Below are 20289 nucleotides of genomic sequence, written 5' to 3'. Positions count from 1 at the left end.
AGAATGACCTTATTTATCCCTGGTAATAGTCACCACTCTGAAATATACCTTGTTTGATATTAACATAACCATTTCACTTTTTTTATTAGTATTAGCACAATATATATTTTCCATAATTTTGCTTTTAACCTCTCTGTCTTTATACTTGAAACATGTTTCTTATAGGCAGCATATAGTTGAGTCTAGCTTTTTCTCCAATCTGATAGCCTTTATTACTTACTTGGGTTATTTACAGCATTCTATTTTATGTGATTAAATCTATCAACTACTAAGTGTTTTCACTGTTATTTTATTCCCTTTTTTCTTCCCTCCTTTAGAATAATTATTTTTAATAATTCTATTTTATCTCTTTTTTGGATTATTAGCTATAAATCTATCTCATTTCTTGGCTTTCTACCCAAATGAATACATGGAAACTACTTGTACATTCCCTTTCATCCTTATGCAAACTGGTCCTCCAACATCAGAATTGTAATCCTAACTTGGAATTTCTTTTACTTAAAATATATACTAATTGTAAAAAATAATCTCATATTTCTAAACATAAAATAATTTGCAATTCAGATTATTAACCAAATGATAGAAAACTGTAGGTATAATTGACTAGAATCATTTCATTTGTTCACTGATTCATTGTTTCATTGATTCATTGTAACAATCCTATAAGACATGGACAGGAGAGACTACCACAACCCACTTCCACACAGCCACCTCCCAAAAAGACAAGTTCCATTTCTTCTGTAAAACATGCAGGCTCATTGCCAGGACTTGCTGAAAGAACCTCAGAGAGTAGTTAATAAAGTACTCCTGCTCCTACCAGCTGTGTTGCATAATAATCAAGAAATAATTGTGTATATATCCCAATCTGTTTCTGCCAGTTCCCTCACAGTAATATTATGTTATTTCATTAAACTGATATAACCAAATAAAAATAGAGTGTGACAAGATAACAGTTGTTATTTTTATGAAAATTAATTTGAATGTTTGGAAAGACTATTGAAAACTAAAAAATAATTAGTGATAATTTAAATAAGGACAAAACAACTATGAAGATCGGGAAACATTTTTAAAATTTATACAAATTTTCCCTCAGCTTTACCTCCACCTAAAAATTATAGGCAAGGAATCATAGGTATTATTAATGCCAGAAGATGATACAAAATTTCCAGCCAGTGTGTTTTAAAGAGTCTTGGACCCACATAAAAAGATTGAAGGATAAATGAGCATTTAAATGTTTTATGTTAGGCCCTGGCTGATTAGCTCAGTCAGTTAGAACATCATTTTAAAATGCCCAAGTTGTGTGTTCAATCCCAAGTCAGGGCACATGTGGGAAGCAACTAATAAATCCACAACTAAGTGGAAAACAAACGAATGCTTCTCTCTCTCTCCCCCTTCCTCTATCTCTCTAAAATTCAATCAATAAAAATGTATTATGTTATAATAAAATGTTTGTGGTAAATGTGCATTGTTTTATGACTTTCTATCTTAACCAACTTTTTCTATTAATCAACAAACTATATGACCCAAAAGAGTTGGGTAAAAGTTTATTTCAATCCTCTTTTTACAATGAGGAAAAAAGTGATTCATCAGTTAAACAACAGTCAGTAAATTATAAGGCCAGATTATAAACTCAGACTGTATATATCCATAGCTGAATAGTATCTTCTGCTAACAAGAATGTACCACTCACTATATGATAACTAAAATAAGACACAAGACACTTCAGAAGGAAGAGCATATTTAATATCTGTCTTTATTCTCACTGTTATCATTTTTGCACCTTACCAAAAAAAATTATGAATGATAGAAATATAATTATTGAGCAAGGAAAAGCCAAAAAATATATAGGTTATAAGGCTAGAAAGCAGGGGGAATAGGTAGAAAGAAGATCACCAAAAAATTCTGGTCAAAATGGTAGTTATATGCACGAGGCACTTGAATGTGAATGTCTGAAACATATGAGCTTATAATATCAGAGGCAGTATAATGGAGCTTACTAAAGTCAAAAAGGCAGGTTCTGGTATCAGACTGCCTGAATTTGGGTCTTGGCTCTAATTTACTTGCAAGTAATGTTGAACAATTCATTTAACTTTTGTGTTTCAGTCTCCTCATCCTTAAAAGAGAAGATAATTCCTACCCCTAAGGCTGTTTTGAAAGTAAAATAAAAGAACCCATATAAAGGAGTAGCTAACTAACATTGTTATGCTGGTAAGGGTGCTAACATATGGTCTAAAGTCTAAACTCTAAAGTGATGCTATGAGTGATCAGTCTACAGGATTCATATCACAGTGCAATTATTTAGCAGCTCTGCAACCCTAGGGATCATTACATAAGCTCTCTGTGTCTCAAAACTCTCATTGGTAAAATGTGCACAATAAAAGCTCCAGCCCCACAAGATTAATGAGAAGATTCAATTAATTAATAAATGTCAAGTATCTGAGAAATAACTGCTTAAGTTAATAAATATTAGCCACTACTATTTTGTATATTATTGGGTTTTCAGCTAGATTGAAAATTTCCCTTTCTGAGAATATCCAGATATTTGTTACCACAATGGTCCCTTTGGTTTTTATGCTTTTCATCCTCTAAAATGACACAGGGCTCAATTTATTTATTTTTAGTACAGACAGATCACCAGTGCCATCTAGTGGTGCTGCTAACAAATTCACCAAATGAGGAATATTGCCTGAAAAGGAGTAACATTTCTATCAATATAAATTTAAGTTTTTAAGACAGAGTAAATCTAATATATTTAGAAAATTTATAAAATTTTATATATCATATAACTATTTCAATGTAGTACAAATGCAAATGGGGAAAATTTAATAAACTGAAAACTCTAAAGTGATTGCTTGGCAAATATAATACAAAAGAAAAGTTTGTTTTTCTTTTATTTCATGAGCCAAACAGTTGGGTTAAACCCAATGCCAAAATTTTTGGGACAGAACTACGAGGTTAGTAAATCCCTCATATTTCTAGACCTCAGGGTCCTATGATATGACATGTTGAATTTCTTTCTAGTTCTAAAGGTAAGTGATGAATTCCTATATTAATTTTAACATGATGAATCTATGGTATTATCCATCAGAAGCAGTTTTCTCAGAGGGAAACCCTGATGATTTGATAACTCCTAAGATTCTTTCCAACTTATAATTTTTTAGCATAGCCACTTTGGAATTGGAATTAAACATGAATTTTTGGTGTAATTTAATCAGCACAGAAGTTATAACATTACTAAGATATTGTTACATTGTTGGAGAAATTAGAATATTATACCATATTAAGATCCCAGGCAAAGCATCATACATCTTTATTTTCAGCTAGTCAAATCTTACAAAAAAATGCAAAACTGCACAAAAGCACTGTGACCTATACCTACCAGCAATCCTTGCTTTGCTCAGTTGAAAAATGCACAAATTTCAGAGCCACAACTAGTTAACACCAGCCCTCCAATACAGTTCAAATGTCAGTTATCATGTTATGTTAACTGTATCATATAAGAGCTGCTGGCTTGTTGGTCCATAAATCTCTACGTAAATACAGATGTAGCATCATGAGCAGTGACCAACATGTCACTTCCTTCAAAGCCCATTGATGATTGGTCACTGCACATTTGTATTCAGTTCAAACACAGATAGCAAAGCTTATTGCCTCCTTGTGTCCAACTGATAAATTCACATGACATTTCACAAAAGTGGATAATCAACACAGAAAATTAGCCTATAAGGAGGAAAGTACAGCAAAGAGATGAAACGTTATGATGCTGGACTGAAACTGGATGTGAATAGACCTGAAAATGGTGACAGCCCAGCAGAGACAGGCAAAACCTAGGCCAGCATGAAGTGAAGTGAAGAACTATGGATGTAAAAAGCAAGCTAAAGCCACTTTACGGGGATTCTAATGGAACGTAAATGGGTTGTATAAGAAATAGGTGACTCTGGAATGTTGACACTATGCCCTTTGGAGCAATGTATGTAAGCAGTCACAAGAATTCAGAGAAGATGAAGTTATCGACATCAATCAGGAAAGTTATCATGACAAAAAGAATGACAATGTCCCAGAAGAAGTGACACCAGCATAGAGCTTCACTACAAAGAAACTCAGAGGTATTTCACAACTTTGATAGTACAAAGAACAAAATGTAAGCTGGTCTAAACTTAGAAAGAAATATGACAGTTCAAGTCATCAAGACATAGAAAAGGTGCTTGCTTCATATTATAAGTTATGTATATGATAAGAAGATAAGTTTCATTCAAACTCTTATGGACAAGTATTTTTTGCAAAGAATTAAAATACTTCATTTTTCAATGTTTTAATATTTAAACTATATTGTACTGAATAAATAATAGTTGTACTATACTTTTTTTCATTTCTCCATACATGTATAAACCACAGTAAGGAAGTTTATGTTTTGAGGAAACATTTTCAAGGTCACAGACAATTGTTATTTTTGCCCTTAATTTTTAAGATCACTTTGCCCAATTTAAGCTTCCAGTAACTTTTCCAGTCTTGCAGAACTATGCAAAGTAAGGACTGCATGTATACCGATGTCCAAATTTTTATTTCACCATTTTTAGTCATTGTAAGTATAAGTCATTTGAAATTGTCACCTCTCTCATACTAATATAATAGTTGATCATTTCTGAATAAATTTTATAAATTACCAGCAGTGTTACGATGTAATGCTGAAAGATGCTCTTTCTCCTAACCAAACCAGACATATTCAAAAGCATTAACTACCTGGCAGTGGCAACTGAACTAATATGCCACTGACTCTTGGGTCCATGTTCAGTTGATCAGTTATATCCAGAAGTTCTTCCTGAGAAACTTCCTTGGGTCTTAGAATGATCTCACTATAGATACCTGGAAGAAAACAAGAACAGAAAGTCACCTAACAAAGATGTGGGGGTTCTTATTAACAGTGTCTCATACAGTATGTAATTGGTTTTCTCTGCTCCTGTACCATAAGAAGGAATTTCTCAAATAATAACAAATATTTTCTCACGACTCACTTGCATTCCTTGGCCCAGTATCCTATGTGGCAAATTGCACTTACTTGTGATAAGCTACTGTTAGTGAATTTGAATACAGTGGAAATACCAATAGCACCACCACCACATCAGGCCAACTTTGACAAAGTGATCAGATTTATTATCTGATTAAAGTAAATGTAATAAAAATGGGCCTTTTAAGTGTAAAGTTTTCCTCTCACGTCTCACCATCTGAAATCGTGCTGAATTGATTCCATAGGAAATTTAAAGAAACGGGATAATAAATGAATATGTACTTTGGTAACTAAAATAAAATCTATCATCATAATAAGTGTTATTCTTATTTGACAATTATCATTCATAATCGTTATGCTCTGAAGTGAAACTAGAAAGCATTACTTAGTAACAAGTACAACTAAAACATCCCCACCTACAGCTGAGGCGGCTCTGATCTTCTTCCTGACATATGTGTGGCTGGCGGGGTCATCGCCCACCAAAATGATACTGAGGTGAGGCCTTCTGTTCCCAAGGGAAATCCACGACTCCACGCCCTGCTGTATTTCCTTCTGGATTTGTTTGGCCATTTCTTTTCCTGAGATAATGATGGCATCATGTCTATGGAAAAACAAAAGAATAAATGTAGTACTGAAATGACAATAAGGAACATTCAACCACATAAGTTTAAGATACAAGAGTAACTAAAACGTCTATGATTCTCCCAGTGAGCGCCCAGAATTTGAGTTTTTAAAGTATATTTGACACCCAACCCTTCAGGTTCATAAATATATTTAAAATTTTGTGAAAGATTCTAACTCTGCTTCTTAGATCTACAGTATAATCTATCTACAGCATACATTTCTTTATAACTATCATATGTATTTTTTATTATCAAACCACATACTCAAGATCTAGACTATAATATTGGCTCCATTAAAAGCTCTGTTATTTTTTCAGAGAAGGCATATTGGCACAGTCAGGTCAAAACTGGCATCCATCTTCATCAAAGCCTTGTGCCATGTTGTGACCTCACAGTCTTGTGACCCTTAGGCTGCCTGTTCACTCTTAGTTACAGTTCCCTGTACAAGACCCTAAAGTCATGAACTCTATACTACACAATCTTTTGACTTGTTCAAGGTGAAATTTTATTCCATGGCCTTTGGACAACTCCATGACAACAGCTGCCAGTCTTGCCATGCTTGTCACTGATTGTTGTGGGGAGCAGGTCAATAAGCAGATTGCTCGGTTGTTTCCTCCATCATGGCAACATTTCCAATGAAAAAAATTTTACACAGCACATTACTTCCTGGCTGTTTATATAAGTACTTACGAAGGTAAGAAATGCTATACTTTGACAGGTGACATAAATCTATCTCTAGAAAGGCATTAAGAAATGCATTATGGGAAGGCTTGCCAGCTTACCATGATGTCAAACTTAAGAGTGGTGATTTATGTTATTTATACTGTGTATTTATTTTATTTTATTTTTTTATTTATTCATTTTAGAAAGGAGAGAGAGAGGGAGAGAGAGAGATAGTGAGAGGAGAGACAGAGACAGAGAGAGAGAGAAGGGGGAGGAGCAGGAAGCATCAACTCCTTATGTGCCTTGACCAGGCAAGCCCAGGGTTTCGAACCGGCGACCTCAGCATTACCAGGTCGACGCTTTATCCACTGCACCACCACAGGTCAGGCAATACTGTGTATTTATTTTTTAAAGATACCTGGTAAAGTATAAGATGGTTCCTTCTTCCTGCTGCCATGATTATTACATAAAATGCCAAGCGCAGATCAATGGACATTATGAAGAAGTGAGAAAAGAAGAGGAGCAAGAAGCAAAAGAAAAAAAGAAAGAGGAAAGAAAAACCTTATAGCACCTTAATTCTTTCTAGGACCTGTACATTTTTTATTTTCTAACAACTGTGGGCACCATGACTTTCAGCCAACACACAAAGTGCAAACTTGCTGCCTCTTCGAAATAAGTCAGTTGTATTCTCTAATAGGCTGGTGTACATACAAGTAAAACCAGGTTAAGAATACTCCTTTTCAGTCAGGCCCCAGTGAACCAGATCAAGAATACTCCTTGGCCCTGGCCGGTTGGCTCAGTGGTAGAGCGTTGGCCTGGCGTGCATGAGTCCCGGTTTGATTCCCAGCCAGGGCACACAGGAGAAGCGCCCATCTGCTTCTCCACCCTTCCCCCTCTCCTTCCTCTCTGTCTCTCTTTTCCCCTCCTGCAGCCAAGGCTCCATTGGAGCAAAGTTGGCCCGGGCGCTGAGGATGGCTCTGTGGCCTTTGCCTCAGGCACTAGAATGGCTCTGGTTGCAACAGAGCAACACCTCAGATGGGCAGAGCATCGCCCCCTGGTGGGCATGCCGGGTGGATCCCAGTTGGGCACATACAGGAGTCTGTTTGACTGCCTCCCGTTTCCAACTTCAGAAAAATATAAAAAATAAAAGAAAATAAAAGAATACTCCTTTTCAGTCAGGCCCCAGTGGTCCATAGCGATCATCCAAATTTATACAATTTGGATGTAAAGAGTGTTCTGCTAAAAAGTGATTCCATTATGTGGTCTATGGATAGTAACATTAAAATTGCCTGAGAGGGTGCATGCGGGAGTCTGTCTGACTGTCTCTCCCCGTTTCCAGCTTCAGAAAAATAAAAAAATAAAAAAAAAATACAAAAAAAAAAAAATTGCCTGAGAAACTTGCTGAACTTGAAGATTCCCAGATCCAAGACCACACACATGACTCACAATGTCTAGGGGGGAAATCCTGGAAATCTGCATGCCTACCTGTTCTCACAGGCATTCTTGTGAATGACCGTGTTTGAAAATCCCTTCTTCAGTTCAACACAAAAGTAAACTTTAATAATAATCATAATGCTGGGTAAATAATTAGCTGAGCAAATACACTGCTTAGACAATACAATTAAAACTAGGCTTTATAAGTGAACTGTACTTTTGATTCTAATTTTGTTGACTTCTTATTAAAAATTCAATAGCTTTTAAGACATGGAAGTTATAAAAAATTCAATGTATCACTCTTGTTCTAATGTCCTAAATTTATAATAGCTTTATTGAAGTATAATTTACATACAATAAACTGCATATATTTAAAATATATAATTTGACATCTTAATATATGTATGTAACTTGGAAACAATAGCCACAATTAAGAAAATGAACATATCCATTATCTCCAAAAGCCTCCTGGTACCTCTCTGCAATCTGACCATTCACATGTCTTTGCCTGCATCCCCTCCCCTCCATCACCAGGTAACAACTGATCTGCTTTCTGTCACTATATATTAGTTTATCATCATGAATTTTATAAAAATGAAATTATGCATTTCACACTCCTTTTTATCTAGCTACTTTCACTCAGCATAATTAAGATTCATTAATGTGGTTGCATGTATCAATAGTTTATTTCTTTTAATTGCTGAGAAGTTTTCCATTGTATCTATATACAAAAATTTGTTTATTCATTAATTGTTGATGGATATTTGGGTTGTTTCCAGTTGGTAGCCATGACAAAGAAAGTTATTACAAACATCCATACACAAGTCATTATATACACATATGGTTTCATTTCTCTCAAATACTTTGAGAAGAAGGACTGAAACATATGGCATGTATATGTTTAAATTTATAAGAAACTGTCAACCTGTTTTCCAAAGTAGATGTAGAATTTTACATTTCCACAAACAGTATATTAGAGTTCCAATTGCACCACATACTTCCCATCACTTGGCATGGTCAGTCTTCTACATTTTAGTCATACTAGTACCTATATGGTATCTCTCACTGTGCTTTTAATTTATATTTCTTTAGTGAATAATGATGTTAAGCATATTTTCATGTGCTTATCTACCATTTGCCTGTTTTCTTTGTTGAACTATGCAATTTAATTTTGCCCATTGTTTAATAGGTTGTTTCCTTTTTATTGAAGTTCTGAGAGTTCTTCTTATATTGTAGATTCAAATCCTTTATCAGATATATGATTTGAAATATCTTCTCCCAGTCTGTGCTTTGCCTTTTCATTCCCTTAACTGTGTCTTTGGAATATCAGTTCTGAATTCTGATTTTCTTCAATTCATTTTCTTTTTTACTGAGCATGCTTAGGTGTTGAGTATAAGCAATCTCTGACTAACTCAAAGTCATAAAGATTTTCTCCAATGTTTCCTTCTAGAAGTTTTATGGTTTCAGGTTATACATTTAGTTGTATTCCTAGTTTGATAAGATCTTATATCAGAATATTGTCTAATGCTTTTTCTGCATTTATTTGAGATGTTCATATATGATCCTATGGATTTTGGTTTTAGTCTGTTAATATGATGAATCACACCGATTTTCAAATCTTAAATCAACCTTACATTCCTGGGATAAACCCTAGTTGTCAGGAATACCCTTTCTAGATATCATGGATTTCATCTAAAAATTTTTTTTAATTTTTGCATCTATGTGCATGATAAGTATTTGTCAGTACTTTTCTTTTGTTGTAATGTCTTAGTATGGTTTTTGTATATAGTAGAATGATGATACCCTCACAGAATGAGTCAGGAAGTATTCCAGCCTCTTCAAATATCCAGAGGAGTTTCTATAGAATTAGTATTATTTATTGTTTAAATGTTTGGTAGAATTCACCTGTGAAGACATCTGATCGTGGAGCTTTCTTTGTCAGAAGCTTTAAAACTACAAGTTTAATGTTTTAATATGGAGGGCTATTAAGTTTATTCAGTTTTTATTGAGTTTTTACAGTTTGGTTTTTGTACATTCTAATAGTATATAATTACAATGATAGATTAAATTAAAGATAAAATACACTTACTTTTGAGTTTAAGTTTTAGTTTCAAAGATTAAATAATAAACTTTTCTCACTAATTAATATGAATTTCTGGTGCTCATTTTTTAAACTAATAAGTTTAAGCAACTTTTTAATACTAAGAGAACAAGGACTTCCAATATTAGCAAATAATAAAGGCTGCAGATATAGCAACTAATTTTAGCATGGTTCATTTCAAGAGATGGTAAAAATAATTTTTATATATTAAATTGTATCAGTAATATTCAGTTAGGGTAAATAGTCTATTACAGAAGCAGATCTATATGCCAAAATATCAGAAACACTCTTACAGTAAAGAACATATATTTATATTTTAAAGAACAAACAACCACCTGAACTCCGTGCTGCATTTTATAACATGTGAATAGCAGTGCTGTGCTGACATGTCTTATTAGTTAGTTCTCGGTTCAACAGAGTAATTTGTTCTTAGGATACTATGAAACAGGCAATCACTAAAAATAATCCAGAATAATTATGGACTAGACACCACAAAGTTGTGTGACCTTGAGAATGTCAGAGATGACAATAGCATAAACTGATTCCAGGCTCCAAAGAAACAATATACAGATTAAACTTGACTGCACACCGTATGTTGAGGTCTGAAAGAGAGACAGTGTTTATTTTGCTTTATAGCACAGAGATGCTAAGTTAGCTTGCTAATTATAGGCTGACATGACAGAGCCTGAATTAGCTGGTGTTTACATGTAAATGTCACTAAGACTCCCCCCAAATTATGAATAGGGACTTTGAGCATTTTCAGTAGCAGCTGGCCCATCCATTGATTTCCTCAGTCACTGAAGAGCCTCTATAAGCCTGGCTCTGTGGAAGACACAATATAAGAACAAATGAAGCAACCTGGAATAAGGAGAAGTCCAATGAGAGGATGCCCACATCAGTCCATATGCTGGAAGAACCAATAAATACACACATCTAGCTTACACAGTCTTTTGTGCATAAAGTGAGATTTTTCTACATGCATATTGTTGAAAAAAGTTAAATATCAGCAAGAAGTCAAATATTCAGCCACAGAAGCATATAGCTCCCATGAGTTCTCCCTGGCTGAAGTCTTATCTCAGCCAGCCCATTTTCCATACTGCAGCCAGTGGTTTTCCAAATATAATCATCAATTTCCTAGTGAAACTCCTCACTACATAACCATTGTTTATTAATTTAACAAATCTATATTAAGGACCTTCTATGTAGAAGGCACTCTTCTATGCACCAGGAACATAAATAATGGCACACAAAACAAATTGTCCAATCTCGTGGAAACCATATTGAAGAAGACACAGCAAAAAATTTTTAAGACCAATATTTAATATATTAAAAAAAAGAGGGAAAGGACAGTTATGGATACCAGAGTTGCCATTTTATGTAGGTGGGTTAGGGCAGTGGTCCCCAACCTCCGGGCCGTGGACTGGTACCGGTCCCTGGGCCATTTGGTACCAGTTCGCAGAGAAAGAATAAATAACTTACATTATTTCTGTTTTATTTATATTTAAGTCTGAACGATGTTTTATTTTTTAAAAAATGACCAGATTCCCTCTGTTACATTTGTCTAAGACTCACTCTTGACGCTTGTCTCAGTCACGTGATACATTTATCCGCCCCACCCTAAAGGCTGGTTGGCGAATATATTTTCTGACATTAAACCAGTCTGCGGTCCAAAAATGGTTGGGGACCACTGGGTTAGGGTGTCATTTCTCTGATTAACCAGCTGACATTTGAGCATAAATTAAGGAAATGAGGTAATGTCATGTGGGTATATGAGGAAAATAATCCCAGGTCAAGGAAAGTGCACAAAAGTACAAAGACCTTTAGGTAAGAGTGAGCCTGGCATGGACAATGAATAGCAGGATCAGGGGCTGGAGTGGGAAGAATATGTGGATCACAGTGGAGCATGAAGTCCTATATAGAAGTAGGGACGTCAAATCACTTAAGACCCTTCAAACCTTTGAAAGGATGTTGTTTTTTACTGTGAGTGAACTAGGAGGTCATACGGAGATTCTGAAGTGCCATGACCCAATTTTTATTATTCAAAAATTGGTTAAAATGTGGGGAACAGACTCTGGAAGCAAGGGGGCAATAGGGGCACTTGTGGGGTATCCCAGGCAAAAGATGGTGGTGGCTTGGGCAAGGCGGGAATAACAGCGGGCGTGCTAAATAGTCTGAATCTGAATTTGAGGGGGAGGCCATTGAGATTTACTGTGTTAAGTACGAGAAAGAGAACGGAAGTCAAATTAGACTCCAAAGTTTTTTAACCTGAAAAACTGGGAAAAGGGGGTTTCAAAGAAAATCTAAATTTCCTGTAACTTCAAGCTCATACATGCTGCCTTCAGCTTCATTGATAAAGGCCTCAGAGCTGACCAAGTCCCACACTACACACAGCTGCATTTCAGTTTATCAGCTGTGCCAAATTCTCATTTCCGGACCTCCACATACACTGTTCCCCGGACCTCAGACACTCCTCCCTCTCACCTCTCTCATCTCCTCAATTATATTAAAAGTGAGTAGACGCACAATATCTATAAAACATGTAAAGAAAAATTAATACAATTTACCTTACCACTCAGTTTAATAAAAAGTTATTATAATCACTGAAATCATGTGTAACCCTCCCCTATCAAAAACCCTTTTCTCCATAAGCACTATCCTAAAATTTGGATTTATAATCCCATTGCTTTCATCATTTAATCTAATGTTTGTATTTTAAACATTAAATATATAGTATACATTATGTAATAATATATACATTATAATAATATATATACCACATATATAATAACACTTCTCTAAGGCATACACCTAGGAATGGAATTGCTGGATTATAGGATTCATATGTGATTACAATTTATGTCAACTTGTTTTCCAAAGTGGCTGTACTGTTCACAGGTCCACCAGTGGTGTGTAAGTTTTAATTGCTCTACTTCTTTGATATTGTCAAAAATTTTAAGTTAACCAATTAGTTAAATGGCATTTCATTGTGGTTTTAATATCCTAAGTACTAGTGGTTGGACATCTAATAGGTTTATTAGCCATCTGGAGTTCCTCTCTATGGAGTGACTATCTCTTTTGACCATTTTTAATAGACTATTAATCTGTCTAATTTTAATGGATTATTAATGTTTATATATTCCAAACACCTATATTATATTGGTGCATCACAGTATGTGGCTTGGCTTTTGACATATTTTATGGATAATTTAGATGAAAAGTTCTTAACTTTAGTGTGAAACTCAACTATTTTTGCCTCTAGAGTTTGTAGATTTTTTGTGTTAGAAAACCTCTACCTAACCTTCTCTGACTGGCTTATTTCACTTAGCATAATGTTTTCCAGGTCCAACCATGCTGTCACAATTGGTAAGATGTCCTTCTTTTTTATGGCCACGTAGTATTCCATTGTGTAGTAGAATTGAGCACCTGAAACCTGAATAATTTTGTTAACCAATAAATTCAATTAAAAAATAAGATAAAATAAATAAAAAAATAAAGATGTTTCTTTAAAACATCTATACAGTGATTATGCCAAACTTTGATTAAGAACCACAATTTAGCCTGATCAATGGTGACTCAGTGGATAGAGCATCAACCCGAGATAGTGATTTCTTCTCATACATGTCTGAATCCGGGTGCTCAAGCTAAGCCAGTCACCCCTTGCTCAAGCAACCAACCTTGAGCTCAAGCCAGCAACCCTGAGCTTGAGCTGGTATACCCATGCCCAAGCTGATTATCCTGTGCTCAAGCCAAGGAGCTGACAGTGACCTCAGGGTTTCAAACCAAGACCCTCAGCATTCCAGGTCAATGTTCTATCCACTAAGCTACCACCAGTCAGGGTAGGCACACTCTTTAATGACAGTAATTACACATGGGTAGAGTTCATATCATTAAGTGAATAATGCTGGTTGATATGATGAGGACAAGATAACCTGAATGTGAGAATAAATAATTTCATATACAGTGTGTCCATAAAGTCATGGCGCACTTTTGACCAGTCACAGGAAAGCAACAAAAGACGATAGAAATGTGAAATCTGCACCTAAAAAAAGGAAAACCCTCCCAGTTTCTGTAGGATGATGTAGCAGCATGTGTGCACGCGCAGATGATGACGTAACACCATGTATAGTGGAGCAGCCCATGGCCATGCCAGTTGGGATGTGGATGGTACAAAGGAAAGTTCAGTGTGTTCTGTGGCTCGCTAAATTCGGATCCTTGACCAAAGTGCAACGTGAATATCGGCGCGTTTATAATGAAGCGCCACCACATAGGAATAACATTACTCAGTGGGATAAGCAGTTGAAGGAAACCGGCAGTTTGGTGGAGAAATGTCGTTCTGGTAGGCCATCAGTCAGTGACGAGTCTGTAGAGGCTATACGGGATAGCTACCTAAGGAGCCCTAAAATATCTGTGCATGAGCCCACATCGAACTGCACTGAATAGGTATGAAACTGGGAGAGGAGAGTTTTCCTTTTATTTGGTGCAGATTTCACATATCATCTTTTGTTGCTTTCCTGTGACCGGTCAAAGTGCACCATGACTTTATGGACACACTGTATTTCCAGGATTAGACATTGAATAATAGCAAGATGATTAGGCTAAGTTATGGCCACTGACTTAACAGAATATGATACAGCCAATAAAATACTAACCAAGACAATGGCAAAAAATGCTTATGATGTAATGTTAAGTGAAGCAGCTGGATAAACTTTTTGGGTAATATCCTATCCTGAGTTCTTTGAAATAAATTTAGGTTTGGATTGTGCTCTGTTCTGACCACTTAGTTTTCTACCTTTTAGGTCTTTTTCTTTCTGGTCAAAATTGTACTTCTTAATAGCAAACTTCATTTATTACTAATCAGTAATTTATCCCATTCATTGACAGTTCATAGTTCACCCAAACATCTTTCTCTTTAAATCTCCCTCCACGACTTAAATCATCTCTAAACCAAACTATTTTTAAAATCTTCACTGAGTTTCATGGAAACCATGAGAGAATGTGACCATGGAAGATTATTATTAGTGGTTTGTTGTTTTTTTCCCTGTTTTTACCATCCCATCAAGGTATTAACATGAAGAGATACCACAACTTCAAAGCATTTGAAAAATGACCTCAGGTCATTAAAGAAAGTGTGAAGTTATTACTAAGCCTGGTTGAGGAACAAAATCTGAGATGAATAAGTTTCTGTTTTTCATCTATTGACCCATTTTAATCAGAAAACTTAAATTTCGACAAATTATATTATAACATATTATCTCTCAATGCTGGGACACACATAAAACTAAGATATTAAACACTAAATGGTGAAACATTTAAGTTCTAAATTGAAAATGACATCAGAACTGCCCAGAAATCAAAACTGTAGCCAAACAGCTATCATCACATTTTCATTAGAACAGATAAGGTATTAAGATGGGAAAACCACACTACCACACTTGCCAACAAAACACAATATGATTTCAAGAAACTGTCTTTGGTAGTCATTAAAACTAACTCTATCTTGGTTGAAATCAGTCTATGAAAAACCAGTTTTAGTAACAGTCCTAAATAAAGTCTGGGTCTTTCCAGCCTCACATGAGGGTAAAAGAAATTTTAACGAAGTAATTCTTCTACAGAGATAGAAATATTGAGGAAATACCAGAACAGAGAATCTGAAGAAAAATGAACAGCATTGATAAAATATTTTTAATTAAATTCAATTACCCATTTTGTAAGACATTAATATTTAAATAACATAAACCAGCATCTTATACTAAGTCTAAAAATGTAGGGTTTTTTTTTAAATGTCAGCCTAGCTGCAAAAATTATAGCGCCATTGGCAGTGAGACATAACGAAAGGTGAGGCTTCCAAAAAAAGCTGTAGGCCAATACACACAATTTCACAAATGCTAAAAGAAATCACAGCAGGAAGATGAAAATAATCTGCCAAATTAATTTCAGGAATCACTGAGCAACAGGATAAGCACAAACACTTGGGATATCCATTCAGTTACTGAAAATGAGTTCAGGTAAAATGATCTAAAGTAGGGTTTAGGGAAGTCCCTGTTGCAGGATACCTGCAAACCTGCTTTGAGCATGCAATTAATCTAAAAGGTCTGTGTGTGACCTCCCCTCCATATAAAACAGGTTGCTGCCCGGCTCCATATACTAAAAAGCACTGGGCCAGATTCACATGATATTTATAATCCAAGACATTTTGATACCTAAACTCCCCATCCCCATCAACTCACACAGCAAGGCAAAATAGAAAAATTTAATTATCAATAATTTTTTATTTTTAACTTTTGGCTGATTAAGTAATTCATTTTAAGAAATAATAAGTTACAACAAATAGAGATTATTTATTTCTTCAACATTAAATATATTTCCTTCCAATTAAAAAGATCTAATTTCTCATGACTAAATAGGGAAAATAAAACTGATTGTAAATCTTAAAGGAAAAACCACTGAGACAAATGTTAAAAGATACTTCAAGATTTTGTAACTTTTAAATCTTGTCAAACATTACTTGAAATTTCACTTTAAAAAACCCCTCCACTAAGACAGTATTCACATGTTTCATTATTACAGATATCTAATTAGTCAAAAATATTTTAAAAAATCAAAAATATATTTTCATCTTTCATTTAAGACTACATAACTCAGAAACTGGTAATAAATATGTAAATTTAAAATAGTATCTTTGGGTGAAGAGTTTATCACACTCAAAGACAATTTTCAGTAAGAAGAACAGTAAGGTTCAAATTTCAATCAATAGGAATGATGTCAGATTTAAACTGCATTCACTGTGAAGAATTAGACAACTACTGTGTCCGTACACATTTAAAAAAGGATGTCTGAGGATGGGGACAAGTGGGGAGGCAGACAGTGGCGACCTCTGGAAGATGGAATCTCTTCTCTCTGCTGGTCCTAGAAGAGAAAAGAGACACCAATAAGCATCAACACACTGTCCGAATTCCTCCCCACCAGAGGCCCAACAATCCACAGGTGTTTCTCAACCTTACAGCTATCCTCACCTTTATATATGGTATTCAGTGCCAAGAGGATTCAAAAACACCACCCTATCGTAACTTAGTAAATAGGGCTGCCTTAAAAAAATAAAAAGTATCAAAAAGATTACTTCTTTATATACAGTATAATCTGCATCAAATGTGGCTGAAAGCAGCTAGGTGGAAGGTAACAATTCTTATCTGTATTAAGAAATCTTTTCCGAAATGATTGCACTACACTATTTTAAATTATAAAGAGACCATTAAATATAATTTTTAAAAGATATGAATTGCCTATATGTGTGTGGGGGTGCATCCATACAAATCAAGTGGCTACAACCAAATACTTGGGTTGAAACTGTTGTGACGCCCATTCAGTGCTCATAGAGAGGACTGGGTAACGGGTTGTTTACAACAGGCTGACAAAGAGAAATTAATCAACTTGCACAATCGGAAAAAAGTTATCTCCACCCTGGAAAGAAGTCCTAAAAACAACTAACTTTTTAAAATTATCTAAATAGATAAAATAGCTGTAGTAGATAATTCCTTCAATTTTGCAATACAAATAGAATTCTACAGAATCTCTTTTTCCTAAGTAATAAAGTTGTTAATTCCAAACCAACTAGCAAATTGTTTGACACCACAAAAGCTTACACAACCAGAACTCTGAATCACTGTTATTCTCTCACAGACTCTTGTGGAAGACCTAGTCACTCAAAACTGGGTCCCAAGTAAACCCTACAGGAAATAATTTTTTATTTCACCTACTCAAGAGTTAGGTCCAAATGTATACAATAGGGGACTTAGTATACTTAATTAAAACTAAATAAGCAGTAGCTATAATTCCACATTACTGTTCATTACTTTCTTTCAGCTATTGTGCTGAGAGTATCGGAGATTTAAAAAAAAAAGGCTGGTAAAGACATCGTCTCTGGCCACCCAAAACGGTGGTGAAAGGGCATTACTGGAAGCCCTAAACGTCTGGAAACAGAATCTCTTCTGAACTCACTGGCTTTGGGTCAAGGCTATATATTTTTAGCTTCTTAGGTTTGAGTTTGCAACCACAAGTAAATGACAGAAGGGTAAAGTGTTCCCAGACACCCTTGTGTAGAAGAGTTAAAACCATACTGTTTTGTATTTCCAATGTACTAGTCAGCGACATGGTCCGAAGAGATGCGGGGAATATAAGATTGAACACTTCAGTCTCAGACTGAAGAGGTTCAGGAAGTGCCATACAGAGAAAGACTGAGAAATCAAGATTCAAGTCTCATTTTGTAAAATCATTAAGAATTTTAGAGTGGAAAACACCTCACTCAATATTACCGCCAACAAAGGAATTCACAAATTCAAACACTAATAAACCCTCTGGAACAACGCCCACTCCTTTGTTCACGAATCACAATAACCAAAACCAAAACAAATGTTTCAAACAAGCAGACCACGCGTTCTTCCTTTCCAGAGGGACTCAAACTCTTCAACATCAATCAGCTGCACCTGCTGCGACTCAAGAACGTTCCGGTGCCGGAGCCCGGACCCGAGCACGTCCACGTTGCCCACCCGCGTGGTCCGCCGGGCCGAGTCCGCAGCCCAGGCAGCCCTCGCCCCCCACCCGGCCCCGCCGCGGGGCGACCCCGCAGCCTCGACCTCGCGTGCGAGGGCCCAGCTCGCGCCCGGGTCGCACCCCCGGCGCCCTGCACGGCCGCGGCGCGCGGACCCGAGGCGACCGAGAGTCCGGTAGTGCTCCTACCTCACGCCGCTGCTCCGAAAGCCCCGAACTGCGCGCCCGGCTGCTCCCGGCGCCCCCGCGAGCGACGCCGCGCTCCCGCCCAGACCCGGGACTCGGCCCAGGCGGCTGCGGAACAGCAAGAAGCCGCGGGCGGGCACCGTCATGGCCGCAGACCCCGGCTTCCGGACGGAGGTCCCCCTCCTGCCGCTCCGGTCCTCGCAGCAGCAGGCCGGTCCCGTCCCCACCGGGCCCGGCGGGAGAGCAGGTCCCGCCAGCTGCGGGGTTCCGGGAATTCCGGGGTGCCACGCAGGGGCGGGGCCAGGAGCCGAGCTCCGCAGGGCGCCGGGGGCGGGGCTGAAGGAGCTCCGGGACCCTTAGGAGGCAGGGCCGGGACCCCAGGCCCGGAGTATGGGGCGCTACACCTGGAAGGCTGGTGGCTTGCGGCGCGGCTTCACGACTTGGCTTCTCTCCCCCTCCACATGCCGTGGATCTCCCCAGGGGGAAGACACAGGGAAGGAGGCTAAACTGATCAGTTCAGCCTTGCACGCCCCCTTTCTCCCAAGCTAGAGCTTCAATCCACAGCCTCGGCCACGTGGAATTTTATTAAAAGCTGGAAAGACCTTATTGGTTCTTTTGTTTCTCACTCCCTTAGTGCGACCTTTGGACACCTTGGGAGCTGGAGAAAGAAACAAAGGTGCGAGTGTGTGGGGGGAGGAGGGGGTCCTGGCCGCGCAAGGCCTTGACTAGAGGGTTTCTGTAGCTCCGCCTTATTTCCACTGTTAGAAGAACTGACCACAAAGCCTATGGTTTTCCGGAGCCTATGATCAGGTTAACACACACAGCCTAGGAACCTGCTATTGAGTTGACTGGTGAATTTTCAGTGAGAAAGCAAAATATCAGCTCCCTTTGATAAACTCAGCCATATTTAAAAAAAACAAAAAACTTGAGTGTTTATTTGAGCAAAAGTTGAATCAGACAGCATCCAATCTGGTAGATGAAAAGGAACTGTACAAAACAAAAGTCTTTTATTTAGGCAGAAGGGAGCAAGGAACAAAGAAATTATACTGGCAAAAAAGCAGGTTGGTTATTGTAAAGCTGGGGAACGTTGGGAGTCTATCAGGCACAGGACTGAACTAGTGCTGATTAAGCAATTCCTGATTGACTGGTTTAACAGTCCAATTCTGGTAGAGCTGAGAGATAATTAAGACTTGGTTTGATGACATGAGAGGTAGGATAAGCCAGTCCATTTTGGGCATGTTGTCTTGGTTTTCAACAGCAGGCACAAATAAAACCAGCTGCAAAGTTAAAGGAGACACTATTTCTCCCAAGGTCAGGCTGCATCTGTGAAGTGTCTTCACAATCCCTTGGTCCACTGCTTTCTTTCTGAGACCTTTGTTCTCTAAAATCATAGACAGAAATTTTGCTATTTAAATCATATCAGTAAGAATGAAACATCCTACTCTTGTCTGGATTCAGGCATCCCCAAACTGCAGCCCCCTGAGGCCATTTATCCGGCCCCCACTGCACTTCTGGAAGGGGCACCTCTTTCATTGGTGGTCAATGAGAAGACCACTGTATTTGGCAGCCCTCCAATGGTCTGAGGGACAGTGAACTGGCCCCCTGTGTAAAAAGTTTGGAGACCCCTGAGTGAATTTGACACAAAGAAGCAGCCTTCGTTTCCAACCTAGGTACAGAGCTTCAGATGAAGGATTTCTAGACACAGTTCTCATCTATCTTGCTTTCAATTCCAA

The 20289-nt window shown here is 37.3% G+C and overlaps 1 protein-coding gene across 3 annotated transcripts in view; it reads right to left on the bottom strand.

The window, feature by feature from the left end:
* The window catches only part of MTHFD2L (methylenetetrahydrofolate dehydrogenase (NADP+ dependent) 2 like), a 103621-nt gene extending 84711 nt beyond the window's left edge, over positions 1–18910 (bottom strand). For 2 of the 3 annotated variants that reach the window (XM_066385591.1, XM_066385592.1), the window contains exons 1-3: positions 18560–18910; positions 5422–5606; positions 4741–4863 (exon numbers count right to left, since the gene is read on the bottom strand). In XM_066385591.1, the coding sequence (XP_066241688.1) occupies positions 4741–4863; positions 5422–5606; positions 18560–18702 (451 nt within the window). In that variant the 5' untranslated portion in view covers positions 18703–18910. Of the gene's footprint in view, positions 1–4740; positions 4864–5421; positions 5607–16075; positions 16733–18559 lie in introns of those variants that run through there. The other variant, XM_066385593.1, reaches the window with a different exon arrangement.
* Positions 18911–20289: the final 1379 nt, after the last annotated feature.

This window comes from Saccopteryx leptura, chromosome 5, assembly GCF_036850995.1.
Source record: "Saccopteryx leptura isolate mSacLep1 chromosome 5, mSacLep1_pri_phased_curated, whole genome shotgun sequence".
NCBI classification, from domain to species: Eukaryota; Metazoa; Chordata; class Mammalia; order Chiroptera; family Emballonuridae; genus Saccopteryx; species Saccopteryx leptura.
Note: the sequence above shows the minus strand (reverse complement) of the source record. Positions and strands in the feature narration are given on the sequence as shown.